At 37.4% G+C, this 19,540-nt stretch overlaps 1 protein-coding gene across 1 annotated transcript in view; it reads left to right on the top strand.

Moving 5' to 3' along the window:
* Positions 1–748: 748 nt before the first annotated feature.
* Positions 749–19,540, top strand: part of KPNA4 (karyopherin subunit alpha 4) — a 56,480-nt gene continuing 37,688 nt past the window's right edge. The window contains exon 1 of the mRNA XM_034663694.1: positions 749–1,070. Within this exon, the coding sequence (XP_034519585.1) occupies positions 1,002–1,070 (69 nt within the window). The 5' untranslated portion in view covers positions 749–1,001. The remainder of the gene's footprint in view (positions 1,071–19,540) is intronic.

Below are 19,540 nucleotides of genomic sequence, written 5' to 3' on the forward strand. Positions count from 1 at the left end.
GGTATGACCGGATAATCAGCACTTCCCAAGTTCCTACCTGTTGCGGGGACGTGGTCTGAAGTGATGAATCAGATTTGCCTAAAGCGTCCTTTCCCTTTTCCGCCCACTGTCCCTCTCGCTTTCCGCTGCGACTCCCGAACGCACGTTACCCCTGCAGTCCAAACCCCACCGCCCGGCCCTCAAACGGCAGGAACCCCCAGCCTGGGAATGGACCTCGGCGGGTGGGGGGGAGGGCGTACCCTGACCCGCACTGAGCCAAGGTGCAGCTCCTACTTCCTGTAAAGTCAACGGAGCGCGCAAGCAATGCCCTGGAAGAGAAGGCGCACCGGAGAAAAAAAATACTTCAACTCCGCTTCAATCCTATAACACAGACGTCTGGGGCGGCCCCGCAACAAGAGCAAACCAACTCGTTCCCGGACCTCTCCTTCCCCTTCCTCGCCTCCTCTCAAGTCGCCCAATTCTCTTTCGGTTCCTCCCCGGCGCTCCGGAGGCACGTGGTCGCTCCCCGCCCAGCCCCCGCCGCGCCCCTCCCAGCCTTCCAGTCCTCCGGCCCTTCCTCCCTACGCCGCTCTCTTCCCCTTTCCGTTTTCTCTTCCGCCCCCGCTCTCCATCGTCCTTTTTGATTGGTCGAGCGCACCGGAGCCTGGTTGGCCAATCGGCGAACTGGGCTGGCGGTGATGGGCGTGGCCGCGGCTCCAGGGCCCTCAGATCGAGGCTGCCTCCCCCTTCTCAGCCGGCAGCACATTCCGCCGCCGTTGCCGCCGCCCGGCCCCGCAGTTGTCTTCGCCGGAGCTGCGGTCGCGCTGGGGTTAGGGCGGGGGGGGCGGGCGGGGAGAAGAGGAGAAGGCCGCAGCGGAGGCAGGTGAGAGGAGGAAGGAAGCGGCGGCGCGGCGGGCATTGCAGCTCAGGCGGCGGCCCGGTTCCTGGGAGTGTCGGTGCGGCGTGGTGGTTGGGGCGGATCCCGCGGGGCCCGGGCGGGGGAAGGAGTCACCGGCCCGGCCATGGCGGACAACGAGAAACTGGACAACCAACGGCTCAAGAATTTCAAGAACAAAGGCCGCGACTTGGAGGTAAACTCGGGGGCGCCGGAGGGGTGGGGGTTGTGGGCCTCGGGCCGATCTCCGCCGGGACTCCGAGTGTGGGGAGTAGGGGCGGGTGCCGCCGCCGGGCCGCGGGGGAATGGCGCTGGGGGCTGGCCCGTCCGTGACGCCTCTGCGAACGCGCCGGGAAGTTTGTGTCGGGCCTGGTCCACCTCCGCCCGGGAGCGAGGTGCTGGGGTACGGCCGACGCGGCCTAGGCCTGCCCGGGGGAGCCGGCCCGGCGCGGGTGCGAGGGGCTGGGCCGCGCGGCTGGGAGGCCGGGCGCGGCGAGTGCGGAGGAGGCGTCCGTGTGCCGCGCTGCCCCGGCCGGGCTGCGGCCCCAGCTCCGGCAGCGGCGGCGATTCCGGCTGTCCCCCGGGCCCCGACGTCTGGCGCCGCGAGGAGGGCAGTGGGAGGTGGGGGGACGAGTGTGTGGCGACCGAGTGGGGCTCGGAACTTCCCCTGCGGGGTCCGAGTCGTCTCCACTTAAAGGCGTTTTTTCTGGTCTTCCCGACTCCCGCTTTACCCCTGCCTCCCCCCAATATCCAAACTACAGGAGTCAACTTCTCCGTTGAAAAAAACACCCCCGGCGTGAGAGGCCATCCTGGTGATGCTAACAGTGCCTTCCAGCGGCCTGTGTTTTACTCTGGATATAGCTGATTCAAGATGTGGCTCACGGTGTGCCCTCTTCCAGGCAAAGAATACCCCTTATTTCAGCTTGCTCACAAATCTCTTTATCCCCTCCTGAGAGACCACCAGCTGCATTCTTACATATAAAGTCCACAGGGTTATACAAAGCTGTCATCCTCTAGTCTACAGTATCCTTTCCCTCCACCTGCTGGTGGTGGTAGTGGGGGATGGGGTGGGCTATGGAATGGCACCATCACGTTTTATTATTTTAAAAGGGTGGGAAAAAAACCTTCAGTATCTTCGATACAGCTTTTCCCGAGGTTGTTAGGCTACATGAGGTGTGTGGGCAAAACACATACACACACAAATCACAGAATTTTGATAGAAGACTTCTTCCTTTTAGTTTTAAGAGTCTAGGTAAATCGGTGTGGTTTTTTTTAATACTTGCATCCTGTGTCTGAATCTGAAGTTTAGCTTTTAAAAGATTAGTGGTCAAGTAGTATTTTTTATATTGTTCTTCTGTCCTTTTTTGTACTCAAATTTTCAAATTCCCGTTTCCTGTTTCTGAACTTTGAGTATTTGCTTGACTGAGATAGTAACTGTTAAAGCCATTCAATCTCTAAGGTAGTTTGTGTTGTTTTTAGTGGGTTTCATAGTTTGAGGATCTATTAAATATCCGGGTCTGTGGTTCTTAATTCTGTGATTGTTTTAAGGTTAATTTGAGACATTATTCTGTGATCCTTTTTTTAATGAAAAAATTCTTAACATTTTTATTGAAGTAATTCACATGCCATAATCACCACTTTAAATGTACAATTTATGGTTTTATCATTAAATTTACCTAGTTGTGTAATGATGTGATGAAGAAAATTTTTTGCTAATATCAATATTTAGAATGAAAAAAATTTTAAAATTTAAAAACATAAATACCACAAGTTACAAAATCCCCCCAAATTGCTGTTAGATGCTTGACAAGTTCTAGTCCTTTCTCCCACCTACATTTCTTGCTGCATTTTTTTTTAACAACTTCATTGAACTGTAATTCATATACCATACAATGCACCTATTTAAAGTGGTTTTTGGTGTTTTCACATAATTGTGCAGCCATTAGCACAATCAATCTCAGAACATTTTTATCACTCCAAAACCAAATCCTAACTCATGAGCAATCTCTGTTCCCCATTACTCTCTGTCTAGATTTGCCTACTCTGGATATTTCCTATAAATGGAGTTATACAATATGTGATCTTTTGTGACTGACTTCTTTTAGGTAGCATAATGCTTTCAAGGTTCACACATATAACAAAACTCTAACAGTGCCTCATTCCTTTTTGTGGCTGAAAAATAAGCTGAATAATATTCCCGCCTATGGGTATACCACACTTTTGTTTATCCATTCATCAGTTGATGGACATTTGCATTGTTCCACTCTTTAGCTATTATGCATAATGCTGATATGAACATTTATGTACATGTTTTTGTGTGGACCTGTTTTCATTTCTCTTTGGTTTTATACCTTGAAGTGGAATTAGTGGATCATATGGTAACTGTGTAGCCTTTCGTGGTATTGCCAAACTGTTCTAAAGTGGTCCTCTGTTTTTTTGTATTTTGTTTTTTGGGTGGGTTTTGTTTTGTTTTGTTTTTGGTAAATTGGTGTTTCCTCTTACTGTGAATCTCTTAATACTTTAGTCAAAATAAGATTGTGTTGATTTTATTAGAACAATATTATAAGCGATTTAGAAAAATAACTATACACATTAACCACATTTTTTGGATAAGTTTATAGTGCTTATGGGCATCCTTGATGACTTTCATAACCCTGTGTGTACAAAAGGAATAGGGATATTTTTACTTTTTCACATTTTTACTTAAGGAAATGACATGACTCTAATGGAAATTGTACTTTCTCCTCACTTATTCAAAGTCACATACACCTGTAATGAGATAGCAACTTCTTTTATCATCCTTAGAGAACACTAGAATGGCTTATTTTGTGTATTTATTAATCACATATATGTTTGTGTCCCTCAGAATACTTACTATGCCCATAACCTTCCCCTCCAAATATGGTTACTGTGTTTTGCTCCAACAGTTTCTAAGAAAGTAGTCTGCGTTTAGGTCTTAATGATGACATCTGTTTCATTGGGAGGTTTTCATAAAGAAGTATGAACTTGGGGTGCCTGGGTGGCTCAGTCCATTAAGCGTCTGCCTTCGGCTCAGGTCATGATCCCAGGGTCCTGGGATGGAGCCCTGTGTCAGGCTCTCTGCTCAGTGGGGAGCCTTATCCCCCCCCCCCAGGTTCTGTCACTCTCTTTCTCTCAAATAAAATCTTTAAAGAAAAAAAGAAGTATGGACCATTGCTGTCCAATGAATTTTATTTAATCCAGTACATCCAAAATACTAATATAACATCAGCAATGTAAAAAAACATTGGGGTATTTTCTATTCTTCTCATATTAAGTGTTCAGAATCCAGTTTTTATTTTACATTTAAAGCATATCTTAGTTTGGACTAGCTACATTTCAGCTGCTTAATAGCCACCTGAAGCTATTGGCTCTCTTATTGGACAGCACAGATACAGAAAAACATATAGAATGAGGTAATTGTACCGTTTTTTCAGTTTGCTCTAACATTGATTTGAAATAGAGTACAAAGCCCTAGAGTTTAGCGTAATCTGATGATCTCTAACTTTGTGTGTGACCTTGAGAGAGTCTTTCAGTCTTATGATTCTCTAATCTGTTAAAATACAGGTACTTGACATCTGCTTCGTGAGTGTTGTGAAAATTAATGGGTTAATGTTAGGAAGATGCCTAGCAGTTCTCTGAGCATTTTATCATTTTTAGCTTTTCTGTTTGGGGGTTAGGGTGATTTAATAGGATTCATTGTAATTGATTCTTTTACTCCCTTATTTGCAGTTGGCTCTCTTTTTCCTCTGTGTCCATACAGAACTTAAGTTACATTGAACTTAGAATTAAAGGGGAAAGTTTTTAACATAGAGCTCTGTAATTGCTCATTGAAGGGCAGCTTGATCACATGGAATTGTTGACCCTTCTAAAGTCATAATTTGTAAGTGTTAGAATTTGTAAGTGTTAAAATTTGAAACTGATTCAGAGCTTTCAAAATGATACTCATTCTTACCTTTCAGTCTTCCATTCTGGCTCTTCAAAATGTGGTCATGCTAAGTTCTTGAAACACACAAAAGCATTAAAGAAGGCATATGTCAGTATCCATTTAAAATAATTTATGGGAATTCTCAAATGATATTCAAGGCTTGGCTGCTTTCTCGCAGTGTGGTGGAGGGTCATCATTATTAGTTTGAGAAAAGTAACCATAGAAAGGGGTACACTGAACGCAAGACAGGAAATGGGTAGTGACCAAACTTCAAATAAAATATTTGTCAGAATAGAGCAAATAAAGCTTATCTAGTTTATGTTTTAAAAGTAGAGGGGGGATTCTTTTGTAGACTTTGCAATAAATCTGTATGATTTTTATAGAAGTTCTGAGAGTATCCAAGTTCTAATAGAGCATAAATTGTTAGAAAATAATTAGATCATATAAAAACACAACTTTAAGAAAAAACTTACACTGAAAATAAAAGAATCATAAAATATTAAATGACTGGAAACTTGTGATTGTCCACACAACATAAAATATGCCGTGAGCTTGAACTTCAGAAAAAAATGGTTGGTTGGCAAGAGTTTAATAAATTGATCAGCTGATTTGTTGTTGTTAAGTGGCTTTGGTAGTTTGTAACTCTACACAGTGAAAAGCATTGTTAAGCTATTAAGTCTTGTTAACTTTTAGAGACTGACCTCTCTCATCACAAATCTTGGAACATATTTACTATACTTAAAATAACTACAGTCTAATTTTTCATATAATAGTCCAAGCATGTGACAATATGAAATATCTGATAGAAGTATAGTTAGGAATTAAATAATTGTTTTTGTGCTTCCCTGCCAGCTTTCCTGGTTTACAAGACAACCAATTTCAGAATTGCTTCATTGATAATTTTCTTTGAGATATCAAAATGTCTTTGTTTTTCATAGTCTCTGGTATGTCAAATGAATATATACATACAAGATTGGGAAGAGTTGTAGGAGTGATTTAGCTTTAAAAGAATGAAAGTACTTTAGAAAAAATGTGTTGGTAGTTTTTAATCATTGATTTCTAATATCTGATAGTTACTGTGGGTCCCCAAAAATATTTTTAAATGTTTTCTGGAGCATCATTCAGCTACTTAAGTACTGTAATGATAAAATGAGAGTTTATCGTCAAGTCTAACCTTGAATGATGATTTTGGTACTTGCTGGGTTAGTTTTGGGACAGAAATATGATTAAAACACATATTGTGCTATATGCTTTTAATCGTATTCTCATTTCTCTCAGTCTAATAATAGGAATTATTCATTTTATAGAAGAAAAAATCTTTAGAGTTAAGTGACTTAATAGCATCTCATTTAAGGGAATGATTTTTAATTCAGGTGTGTGTCAAAGTAAAGTCTGTATTTATACCATACCATATTACCTGTTTTTTACTTCTTTCAGCCTTGATACAGGTCGCAAAGTTGATTAAAAGGTTATAGTGAGGGGCGCCTGGGTGGCACAGCGGTTGAGCGTCTGCCTTCGGCTCAGGGCGTGATCCCGGCGTTACGGGATCGAGCCCCACGTCAGGCTCCTCTGCTGTGAGCCTGCTTCTTCCTCTCCCACTCCCCATGCTTGTGTTCCCTCTCTCGCTGGCTGTCTCTATCTTTGTCAAATAAATANAAAAAAAAAAAATCTTTAAAAAAAAAAAAAAAAAAAGGTTATAGTGAAAGCATAGTCCATGGGGTATATATAATAGGGATTCAGTAAGTGTTTCCTCCTCCACCCAGAGAGGTTTTTGAAAATTGTGTGTCTTTTGTGGACTTTAAACTCTAGAGAACTTATTTACAGGCTTTCCATTTAGATTTAGTAAAAGACAGGGTTAGGAGAGACTCCCCCTCCCTTTTATTTTTTTACAGTTAATGTGAGAACAGTCTTTATATTGGCACCTACTAAAGAAGAACAATATATATGTGCTTCTAATGGCCTTAGTTCAAAAGTTTTCAGAGCTTTGGGGCCTGAAGACCTGTTTATGCTATTAAAAATTAGGGACCCTCAAAGAGCTTTGTTTGTGGGTTTCTATCAATATTTATCATTTCAGAAATTAAAACTAAGAATTAAATATTAACTCAAAAAATAAGCTATTTTATATAAACATAAATTTCTAATGAAAAATAACTTATTTTCTAAAACCCAAAAAATTTGGTGAAAAGAATAGCCATGTTTAACATTATTTTTTTGAGGTCTCTTTTATGTTTGGCCCAAGAAAAGATGGTTGGATTGTCCTATTTCTGAATTGAGTCTTTTGGTGATAATGCTGTTTTGGTTGAAGTATATGAAGAATATCCAACTTCACACAGGCAGTTAGGGAGGGTGTTTTCATAGCCTTTTCGGATAATTATGGAAATTTTTGTTTGATACTATACCATAATTGCACAAAATAGTAGTTTCTTAAAAGTTAGTTGTAATATGGAATCTGAAACCACATCAGTGAGCCTTTCATTCTGTTATGTTAAAATTTATAGGTCTGTCTTGCACTTGGAATATTATCTTTTGCCCATGCCTGATTTTGTAACAGCATGTATTGGTCATTTGGAAAGTATTAGTTCACAGAGTTATGCAGATCTTCCAAATGCTGACACATTTTATTTTACAGTGAAAATTCACAATTATTGTCAGTTAGTGTCACCAAATAGTTCATCAGAAAAATCTTAAATATTGGCAGTTTGTGAAGCTCACAGTGGTAGATGCAGGTTTTCCAAAATTCTTATTTTCACTTGAAAGCTTAAATTTTATCATTAGCAAGAAACACTGTAAGTTGTTTTCCTCGAAGCCACAAGCTCACTTTGCTCATTTTTGTGAAAACATCTGCCAGACACTGTCTGAATAGCCATAATTTGTCTGTCAGTCGTTCTTTCAAGTAAAAATGGTGTTCCATGAAAAAGTGGCTAGTTCAATTTGCAATTCAATCATAAAAAACTTTTTCCTTGAGACAGTCATCATGCTGCAGAAGTAGTTTATAGGTAATCCCCATTTTATCACAAAATTTTAGAAAGAAAAGTCCGGTTTTTAATAAAGGTAATTTTTTACTGTTTCATCAAGGACATTAAGTAAAGTGAACTGGCCTTTTTTTTGTTGGTTTTTTTTTTTTTTTTGACTGAAATATAGTGAGTTCTCATACAGCCTGATGACATTGCCTTAATTCGTGTTAAAGCACCAGTAGTTTTACCCACTGCATTGCATTGCTGTGCAAATATTAGCACCATAATACATAATAGTAGTAATATGAGAATAGTTTTGATATGTGGACCCTCTGAAAAGGTTTTCAGTATCCCCACAGGGACCTATTGATCACACTTTGAGAACCACTGTCTCTGATATTAGCATTGCTTCTGTAAGAGGTGATTGTCACTTTTAATTAATAAAAGCTCTTAAAAGACTTTATGGTATCACAGTTAAAAAAACATGGAGTATTGAGTCACTTACACCTGGATTTGAACCCTGGTTCCTCCATTTAATAGTTATGGAAGTTAACTTAGTCTCTCTAAACCATTTATTTTTTATTTTTATTTTTTAAATCTCAACCATTTAAATGCTTAATAGTGCCTGGCATATAGTAAATACAGAGTGAATGAAAGCTCTTTTTATTTCTTCCAGCTTGCTTCATCATTCATTATATCCACATAACCCCTTGTGTTCCGTGTCAGAATAACATTTTGTTTGTAGTTCCGTTTGTACCGCTGTGTACCATAATTCAGATCACATCACATGAATTGGGGAAGGCTTCCTTTTCTGTTCATTAGCACTCAAGTAAAAGCCTCTTCTCCTATGTGCTTCAACCAAATTATGTCAGAATTACTAATTTCTGACTTCATTTCTCTAATTCTGTGTTGTAAGTAGATTAGTAAATATTTTATGTAGTTTGTAACTGTTTTTCCACAAGATTGTAAGTTTAACCAGAAAGTAGTTTTGATTCACACTGTTTAGTATCGGTGATGAAAAATGAGTTAAAGTCATAGACATGCTCGTAATACAAGAGTGGCTTGACTACTTAAAACTTAAGCTTTTTCTGTACTGTTTATTTACTATTAGACCAAAATTTTATTAGCTGTCACTTTTACCCTAAATTTAATTTACATTAAACCTAACATAAATTACATTTTCAATAATGTGTTCTGAAAAACCTGGAATTTTATTACATTTTTGTTAACAAAAGTCAGAATCCTAAGATAATGTGGGGTTTCATAGTTTGGTGGTAGACATATTTTTTCATATTAGCAAATCATATTCTGTCTCAGTTTCCTAGTCTATTATGAAAACTTTAGTTGCTCAGTATCTACTCTTAATACTTGTTTTAGTTTTTATAGCATGTCTTTGTGATTCCTTAAAATAGGTATTACGTAAATTTCTTTAGTTAATGGTAGTTGTACCCTGCTAGCTCTACAAGTAGCGTCTACTTGCTTGTATTAAATGATCCTGTGCTGTTTGCCACCCACCCTGCCTCTTTACCCTGGTCCTCTGTGGTCACTTTCAGCTGTTGCTGGTCCAGAAAAGGAAGCAAAATATAGTCTTAATATTTTCAAATAATTGTTACATTATTCTTGGTTCTTTAGTAACTATGAAACCCAGAATGTTTTAGCTCTTTTTAGAACAGTGGTTTTAAGAATATCCTAAACTCTCCTTCATCATGTTAACTGTTTGTGTTAAAAGTTAAGTCTGATAACTTTAGGCTGAAAAAGCTGATTTTTATACTATGTTATTATGTTTCAGGGAACAGAAACACACTTCATATTAGTTTAAGCATTAGCTTTCATAACCCAGTAAGTCCAGGGCCACAATTGGTATTAATTGTGGTGAGAGTTCTAGTGAAAGTCTAGGGAAGATTGATTGATCAAGATTTGATGCATGCTTGTGCCTGAATTAATCACTTTGGACAGAGGAATATGGTTCTGTGATTGGCCAGCACAAGGGGTGCGTGTGTGTGTGTGTGTGTGTGTGTGTGTGTTAGCTAGGGAGGGATGTTGGTACTTTCACTTAAGCCCCAGATTTGCCACAAGAATGAGGGGTCTGATAGAGAAGAAGAAAAAAATTTACTGAAGACAAAATTACAAAGCAGCACCATTCGCTGTAGATGAAGAGTGGTTCCTTACTTTGCCTTTGAATATTATGTAGGAATATTCATTATATTACAAGTATAGCTGTAGAATTGAGTTCATTGTTGATCAGCTGTTTTCTCCAACATCTTATATCTGAGTGTTCACATTTTTTCTGTTAATGTCTTGGATAATTTTTCCCAATTCCCTTTTGTTCTCAGGCTTTAAAATAATAACAGTATTATCCTCGAAAGATGAAAAGCTTAATTAGGACCAATAAACAAATAAAAAAATATGACCAGCATTATTAGTCATTAGGGAAATGCAGATCAAAACCGTAATGAGATACCACTTAGACCTACTAGGATAGGTTCTTTAGTAAGTATAAAAACAAACGTAAGTAAACAAAAAGTGACAAGTGTTGGTGAGAATGTGGAGAAAGTGCAACCCTCCTACATGGCTGATGGGAATGTAAAATGGTGCATTCAACCTGGGAATGTAGTTTGGCAGTTTCTCAAAGTTAGAATATGTGACCCAGCAATTCCACCCCTAGGTATAAACCCAAGAGAATTAAAAATAAGTGTCTGCACAAAAACTTGTACATGAATGTTTATAGCAGCATTATCCAAAATAGCCAAACCAGACAACCCAAATGTCCATCAACTGATGAATGGATAAACAAAATGTGGTCTATACATACAATGGAATACTATTCTTCCAAGAAAAGAAATGAAGTACTGCTGCATGCTACAACATGATGAACCTTGAAAGTATTTTGCTGCTTGAAAGAAGCCAGTCAGAAGAGATCATATATTCTATAATTTCGGTTACATGAAATGTCCAGGGTAGGCAAATTCATAGAGACAGAAAGTAGATAGTAGTTGCCCAGGCCTTGGGGAATGACTGCTAATGGGTATGGGCTTTTTATGGTGGAGACAATGATCTGGAATTAGATGGTGGTGATTTCTATGCAACTTTATACTAAAAACCACCGAATTGTACACTTTAAGTGGGGGGATTGTATGATGTGTGAATTATATCTCAATAAAGCTGTAGGGTGGTTTTTTTTGTTTTTTGTTTTTTTGCTTTTTTTTTAAAAGAAGCTTAATTAGGAGAAACAGGGACTGTGACAACTTTCCACCACCTAAGGGTCATAGGTGACTTCTTGTTACCTCTTTTTTACTGACTTCTCGATTTACCCTTCTCTATATTGAATTCATTTGGTCAGCAAATACTGTTCTGTGTCTGAGGTTTGGTTGTAAGCAAGGAAGATAGAACAACGAACAACGCAGGCTAAATTCTCATGGAGTTTACATTCTAGCAAGTCAAGATCTCTCAGATCCCTGCTCTAAACTGACCCTGTGGGGATATTCAACCACTGTGAGCTAGTATTATAGTAGATCTCTTATCTTTCTTTCCTAAACTCAAGTTTACAGTAAATAATACACCTCAAACATGAAGGGAAAGGACATCCTAAATATTTACTGTCCAGTAACTTTTCCCCTGAGATTTGTGGGAAAGCCTGATTTTTAGAGTGGGAACGCCTAGGATTACATTTCAGTAGATATATGCCATTAGGAAAGCTTAATAATTTTTTGTAATCTCAATTTCTGTAAAATTAAAATCCCACCTAATGGGTACTTGCTTTGATTAAGCTTTTAAGAATGCAAGGAACACCTTTATCCAGACTAGGTCAAATAAGGGTGTGGGGTGTTAGGAAAATTAAGGAACCAATTCTCAAATTATTCAGGATACTTCAGGTAAGAGTGTCTTGGTGGTAGGAATTCATGGATCCTCTTTTTACTGCTCTGCCAGCCACTAACCCAGTTCTGGGTTTTATTTTTCCTAGATACTGTCTTAGTCTTTATGTAATTTTGCGTTCAGTTACTGAGAGAATCTAACTGAGCTAATAAAGTTCTGCCCAAGGTGAAACAGATTGTTTTTGCTGCTGGCCTGTTTATGGATTGGCTTCTCCTGAGTTAGGTGCCTTCCCCTTCACTCCCTCCCCAGTCAGCAGTGATGTGGAAGGGAGGATGTCACATGATAAAGGACAGCCTTTGCCTGCTTCTGCAGCAGCATCCCTGGAAAGAAGTTTCTTTTAGACAAGGTTGTAAGTATGACATTATTTAGTTAATGTCACTCCATTCTTTTTTTTCTGTTAACTTTCTACTCATTATTAAAATCTGAGGCACATCATTATTACTTTATTATTATTATTATTATTATTATTATTAATCTCATCTGCATACTGATTGCTTTATTTCTGCTATTGCTCTTCTCCAATTCATAAAAAAACTAGCATGGTTCTTTTAAAAAAATCATGCCCCTTCTCTGCTTCAGTAGCTTCCCACCACACTTACCTTCCAAATTTTACTGAGACCTTCAACGCCTTGCCAGCTCTAGACCCTATCTATTTCTCCTACCTTTGTCACTTGATTATCTCCCTTATATTCTCATTTCCTTTTAATTGTTCTAACCCTAACACTTCAATAGCTCTCTCCTCTTTAGGCCCTTTACACATGCTGTTCTGTCTGAATGGTTTCTCTACCCCCTTTACCTTCGTCCCCTTTCCTTCACTGCTTGATTATTTCTCATCCTTTGAGTTTTCAGTGTTATTTACTTAGAGATGCCACCCTCCCACCCCACCCCCCCTTGTTGGTTTCCTTAAGAACACTGATCATAATTTGTTAGCGTATTTACTCACTGTTAATTTATCCCATCAAACTAGAAGCTCCCTGAGAGTACGGACCTGGTCTATTTTGTATACCAGTCTTTTCTTAATTCTCATTACAGGGCCTGGCATATCAGTGGCACTTAAGTAAATGCTTGAGGGAATTAAATGAAACTTTAAAAAATGTGTGTATGCACTCTGATTAGAATTAGTGACTAGGGGCGCCTGGGTGGCTCAGTCAGTTGGGTGTCTGCCTTTGGCTTGGGTCATGATCTCGGGGTCCTGGGATCATGCCCTGTGTTGGGTTCTCTGCTCAGTGGCGAGTCAGCTTCTCCCTCTCCCTCTGTGATCTCTCTCGCTTTCGCTGTCTCTCAAATAAATAAATAAATAAAATTTAAAAAAATAGAATTAGTGACTAAATCAAATTTTTTAAAATCAAGGTAATTTTTGTCTCTTGAAATGGTAAGGGCATGGTAGTTGTAGAAATGTTTTAGTAAAATGGGAAAACAAAGTAATCTTCTATAATCATTCTATTAAATTTTTTAGAATGTTTACTTTTTCTTGTGTACATTTTTCCAAATATATTTAAACTTTATTTGGGTTCTTACGAGAATAACTCATAGTAGAATACAGCCAAGTTTCTCCACCTTGATACTTTTGATACTTTGGGCCAAATAATTTTTGTTGTGGGGAACCATCCTGTGCATTGTAGGATGTTTTAGCAGCATCCCTTGTCTCTGCCATTAGATGCCAGTAGCATGCTCCCTCCCAGTTGTGAAAGCCAAATTGTCTCCAGAAATTGCCAAATGTCCCCTGAGTGGCAAAAAAACACCCTAGACTGAGAACCATTGAAATTTAGTTAGTTCCCCTAACTCAGTATGGATCTTGTACACTACTGTATTCTTAATTCTCATGACAAGAGTCCGGCATACAAATTTTCCCTCATCAACAGTTTGTATCTCGATCATTCCTTTATTGAACTCTTAGAGTCATTATTTATGTACCCATATTTATGGTTTGTCATGTATTTTGTAGAAAAGAGTATTGCAAAAGGATATGTATGACTTATACACGAATAAATTGGATAACCTAGATGAAATGGATAAATTCCTAGAAATACACAACCTACCAAGACTGTATCCTGAAGAAACAAAATCTAAACAGATCTATAACTACTAAAGATATTGAATCAGTAATAAAAAATCTCCCAACAAAGAAAAGCTCAGGACCAGATTGCTTCACTGGTAAATTCTACCAAACATTTAAAGAATGAATACCAGTCCCCTTTAAACTCTTCCAAAAAACTGAAGACAAGGGAATATGTTCACATCCATTCTCTGAGGTCAACATTACTCTGATACCAAAGCCAGAGACACTACAAGAAAACTGCAGATCAGTATCCTTGATGAACAGTGTTGTAGAAATTTTCAAAATACTAGCAAACTGAATTAAACAGCATCTTAAAAGGATTATATACCCTGACCAAGTGGGATTTAATCCTGGAATGTAAGGGATGGTTCAGTATATGAAAATCAGTGTACTGTACCAAATTGGCAGAATGAAGGGCAGAACCACACATTGATATGCATGGATGCAGAAATAGCATTTGATAAATAAAATTCAATTTCCTTTTCATGATAAAAACACTCAACAAGCTAAAAATAGAAGGAAACAACCTCAATATAATAAAGGCCAGATATGAAAAACCCCAGCAGATGACACTCAATGGTGAAAGATTGAAAGCTTTTCCTATAAGAATATGAACAAGAGAAGGCTGTCCACTTTCACCAATACTATTCGACATGGTGCTAAAAGTGCTAGCCAGAGCAATTAGGCAAGAAAAAGAAATAAAAGTCATCCACATTGGAAAGGAGGAAGTAAAATTCTCTGTAGATGGTGTGATTTTATATGTAGAAAACCCTAATGAACCTCCTAAAAAAATGTTAGAAGTAGTAAATGATTCAACAGAGTTATAGGATGTAAAATCAGCATTCACTTATAAGGAACAATTTGAAAAGGAAATTGAGAAACATTGAGTTACAATAGCATCAAAAGGCATAAAATACTGAGGAATAAACCTAACTAGTGAGGTAAAAGACTTTCACATTGAACACTGCAAAATGTTGCTAAAAGAAGTTAAAGAGAGCAAAGATAAATGGAAAGGCATCCCATGTTCATCGGTTGGAAGACATATTGTTAAATGTTAGTCCTACCTAAAGTGATCTACAGATCTAATGGAAAAGTCCATATGGAATCTCAGGGGAGCTTGAATAGCCAAAACAATCCTGAAAAAGAAGAGAAAGTTGGAGGTCTCACACTTCCTAATTTAAAACTTGAAAGGTACAGTAATCAAAACAGTGTGGTATTGACATAAAGTCAAACATAGACCTACAGAATCGAATAGTCTAGAAATAAACTCTTGCATATATGGGCAAAGATTTTTGACAAGAGTGCCAAGATCATTCAGTGGTAAAGGACAGTCTTTTCAAAAAACGGGGCTGGGAAAATTTGATATCCACAAGCAAAAGAATGAAATTGGACCCTTACTTAATACCATATACTAAAAATTAACTCAAAATGATTGGATCAAGGACCTAAATGTAAGACCTAAAACAAAACTCTTAGGAGAAAGCATAGGACAAAAACTTCAGGACATTAGATTGGGCAGTGATTTCTTGGATATGTGACTAAAGATGTGTGTGTGTGTGTGTGTGTGTAACAATTATAAAATTATAAAAATTTATAAAATTATAAAAATTGTAAGACAGTTACAAAAAACTAGAAATTGAACTTTGTTCTTCTTACCTTTATTTTCTAACTTTTCCAAAGAGATGTATAACTTCTGAATTTAATACATTTCTCTGATGTTCAAATATCTGGCTGTGAAACTCCACTGTAATCCCATTCCTTGGAGTTAACAGCTGTTTGTTTGTTTGTTTTTTCTCTGAAGATTTTATTTATTTATTGAGAGAGCACAAGCAGGTGGAGGGGCAGAGGGAGAGGGAGAAGCTGACTCCCACTGAGCAGGGAGCCTGATGTGGGGCTTGCTCCAAGGACCCTGAGATCATGACCTGAGCCAAAGGCAGATGCTTAACCGACTGAGCCACCCAGGTTCCCCTGGAGTTAACAATTGTTAACAGTTTCTTACATTTTTGTGATCTTTAAATTATATTTATGTACTAATTGTTTCAGTCCTTACAATTTAGATGTGGATCATTTTAAAGTATTTTTTTTAGTAGAATTATTTTAAACTGTTCAGAAATTTGCCAAGGTTAAATCTGGCCTCCTCCTGTTTAATTTACTTTCAGACTTCTCTTATACTCAATCTTGAGTAATCTTTTTACTTGTTAGAGGTAAGAATTTGATTCTGCTTATGAAGACTTGCCCATCACTAGTAGTGCTAATTAGAATTTTACTACTACTATTAATAAATACTGTCTTGAGAAATCACAGTTTGAGTAAGCATTTAAAATTTCCCTTTTATTGTCATAAATGGGAAATGTCATAAATGTAATAAAGTTGGAATTTATTTACTAATCACATGTAGTTTGCCAGCATACATGATATTTGGCAAATTCATGAATAAGCTCCATGGTGGCTGCTGCTGGAGAGATCAGCAAGTGGAAATGAAAGGAGGGAAAAGTAGGAAAGCAATGGGAAAACAGGCTTTTTTTTTTTTTTTTTAAGATTATTAGAGAGAAAGGAAGCATGCGAGTTGTGGGGGGGACAGAGGGAGAGGGGGAGAGAATCTCAAGCAGACTCCCTTTGGGCACAGAGCCTGGACTCGGCTCAGTTCCACAACCCTGAGGTCATGACTTGAGCCACCCAGGTGCCCTAAAACAGACTTTTGTAGTTACACACTTTTACCATTTGGTTTACCATGTTTATTGGGTTGAACAACTATTCTACCTGCCAGGTACATTTAAGATGTGATGATCATTTGGGTTGAAAACACCAGTAACTCAACTTTTCTATGAACGGTTCTGTAGATTAGCTTTATATGATTGATTATGATCTGATTGATTGATATGGCTCCTTGCCTACCTTCTTCTTGGCTTCTGACATTCTTCAACAGATCCTGCATGCACCATCTTTTATAATCCCCTCTTTTTGTATATGCTACATTTTCTGCTTGGATGTTTTAGATGAGTTTTCATTTATTCTTAAAGATTCAGCTTATATTTCATTTTTATTTGATGTAGTCTTCCTACTGTCAAGAACAATATATGCATGTTATAACACACTACATTTGTTAGATGAGTAAAATCAAGTAATGTGTTATAAATGGTGTTTGGCACCAAATGTTTGCTAAATGTTAGGCTGTATTACTACTTTATTATATTTCTCTGTCATAAATACTACATCCTTAAAGCCACAGATATGCTGTGTCTGGTCCACATTTGTATTTCTAATGCTTGACAAATAGATGATTAATAAATATTTGATTGATTGAGTAAATGCTTCTTAGCAGGCTCTAAGTAATAATACAGTAGTAATCCATATTGTGAGGAGGGGAAGGTTATGTATGTTTGTGTATATATATAGCTTTTAAAAAATTGTTTTATTGAGATATAATTTATCTTGCATAAAACCTGTTTAAAGCGTACAATTCAGTGATTTTTAGTAAATTTTCAGTTATACAACCGTTGCCACAATCCAGTTTTAGAATATATCCTATCACCCCATAAAATATCTCATGCCCGATTAGTCTTTTAAATTTTTATTTTCTTTGTTTTTTTTGTGCTACTACCTAAATATTAACATTCCTAGGGAATGAGATAGGCTGGATGAAATAAAATCAAAGTATTGTACTCCTTATCTTTTGTATGATTAACTTTTGAAATTTTTTCTAGTGAGATTTAGTACGCTAAACTGTTATTTTACTCAAAAAACTTGAAATTATTCAAAATTCATACAGTATGTTATTACAGCATCATAACTAAAATTAGTAGTTTTTGGAGTTTTAAAGAAAAACTATACATTGGTAAAAAGTGACTTAGAAATTAAGTAGCCACTAGTTAGTAGAAAATAAGTAGCCATAAATTGGAAAAGGAAGGACTGAAACCTGTTCTCAGTATAAGTGTTTAATCCCTAGACTTTAAGATAGTGATAGATACAGTAATTATTTGTTAAACTAAAAAACTGTATTGTGTTCTATAAGATTCACTTGTTTGAGTTTTTTAAATTATTTCTTGTCCCCTTTTGCCTGAATTTAGGATTTTGTAACTGTATTTATTACAAGCAAAGAAATACAAAAATACTAGATGATCTGCCTAAACTCTACCCCTTACTCAGTCTCTTTCTCTGCCTCTCTCCCCATCCCCCCATTTACAGCCTTTGTCCTTTAGATAGCTCTTTGGCCTATAAATAAGTCTTTGGCCAGTTTGGCAGCCTTTTGGAATTCTAATTGACAGCTCACTGCATCAGTGTAAGTCATGTGAATGCACAACTATTATATTTGCATGTAGTATATAAAAACTCTGTTCTTTAAGATGAGAAAAGACTTAGAAAAATAAGCCTTATATACCCCTTTCATGGGACCCCAGAGAGGTAAATGTCCTTTATTTGAGTTGGAGTTGTGACTTGGTGTATGTCTAAATATCTAATACCACTTTTAAGACATGCTTTTTTGCAATAAAAAACATGGGTAAATGCTGCCAGGCTGGTGCATAGGATGTCTTTCTGCTAGTTCATTCGGTCTTCTCTTTACCTTGAAGGTAATAGCTTTTTCTCAAGAGAAGAAAATTCTTTGCTTGCTTTCTTGTTCTGTAATAAAGAGAGCTCTTACTTTGTAAATAAATTTCTGTGGGTAGGAATAGCCCGAGGCTTATGTCACTACTACAGTGTTAAATTGGTTCAATAAATCCTTTATTAATAGTTCCAAATTATCAGAAACTCCAAATTTAATAAGATATACTGTAGTGGGAAAAATTCTTTGGATGTAAATAAAATATTTATGTAAATGTGTATATTAAATATTTAATATTTTATTAATTTATGTAACGTTTTACTGAAAAGAAGTTAAAATTATAACTTATATCCGCTTCTTTAGGTGGCATAGTTACTAATAAAAACTTTTTTTAACTACAGATATCTGTTCCTCAGAAGTCCGCCTTTTATTGAACAATCTTTTTAAGTAGTACATTTTACAAGTTGTATTTTCTGTGTGTGAGACATAGGACCTAATTTTTTGTTGTTGTTTACTAAAGTTGTTTAGCGTTTTTGTATTGTGATACAGTGCAAAGCCCATTGTCTTGATAATTGTACTTTTTCTTTAGTATGAGCCATAGGCTCTAAAATCAGCTTGAACTTTAAGACTTAGGGGAGACAGTATGGCTTAATGGTTAATTGGCTTTGTAGGAATTTTGATCCTAGCTATCCCACTTCTAGCTGTGTGGTCTTGGCCAGATAATTTAACATCTCTAGGCCTCAGTTTCCTTATTTATAAAAAAAGAAAGAAAGAAACGTGTTGTTTGTTTTTTTAATCTTTTAAGACTGTAATACTTAAAGGATAGTGAATGTTGAAACTTTTAATACCTGGCTAAGAGTTTTTATTCATTTTGCAGCCTTTTTTTTTTTTTATCGAATCTTGTGTTTTGGGGTTTTTTAAGGGCAAAAGATTCAGAAAGACTTTATGAAAGAAAATGTAAGATAGAAAATAAATACAGGGTGGCTCAGTAGGTTGAGTGTCCAACTCTTCATCTTGGCTCAAGTTTTGATCTCAGGGTGTGGGTTTGAGCCCTGTGTTGGGCTCCATGCTCGGCATGGAGCCTACTTTAAATAAATAAATAAATAATGAAAAGAAAACATGGAAAGTTGTTCAATATCATTAATCCTTAGGGAAATGAAAAACCAGTACATATCTGTTAAAATGGCTACATGAAAAAGATCGACCATTTCAAATGGTAAGAACGTGAGAGACTAGAACTCTCATGTACTGTTATTGGGATGGACAATTATACAACCAATTTGGAAAACAGTTC

This window comes from Ailuropoda melanoleuca, chromosome 1, assembly GCF_002007445.2.
Source record: "Ailuropoda melanoleuca isolate Jingjing chromosome 1, ASM200744v2, whole genome shotgun sequence".
Classification (NCBI taxonomy): domain Eukaryota; kingdom Metazoa; phylum Chordata; class Mammalia; order Carnivora; family Ursidae; genus Ailuropoda; species Ailuropoda melanoleuca.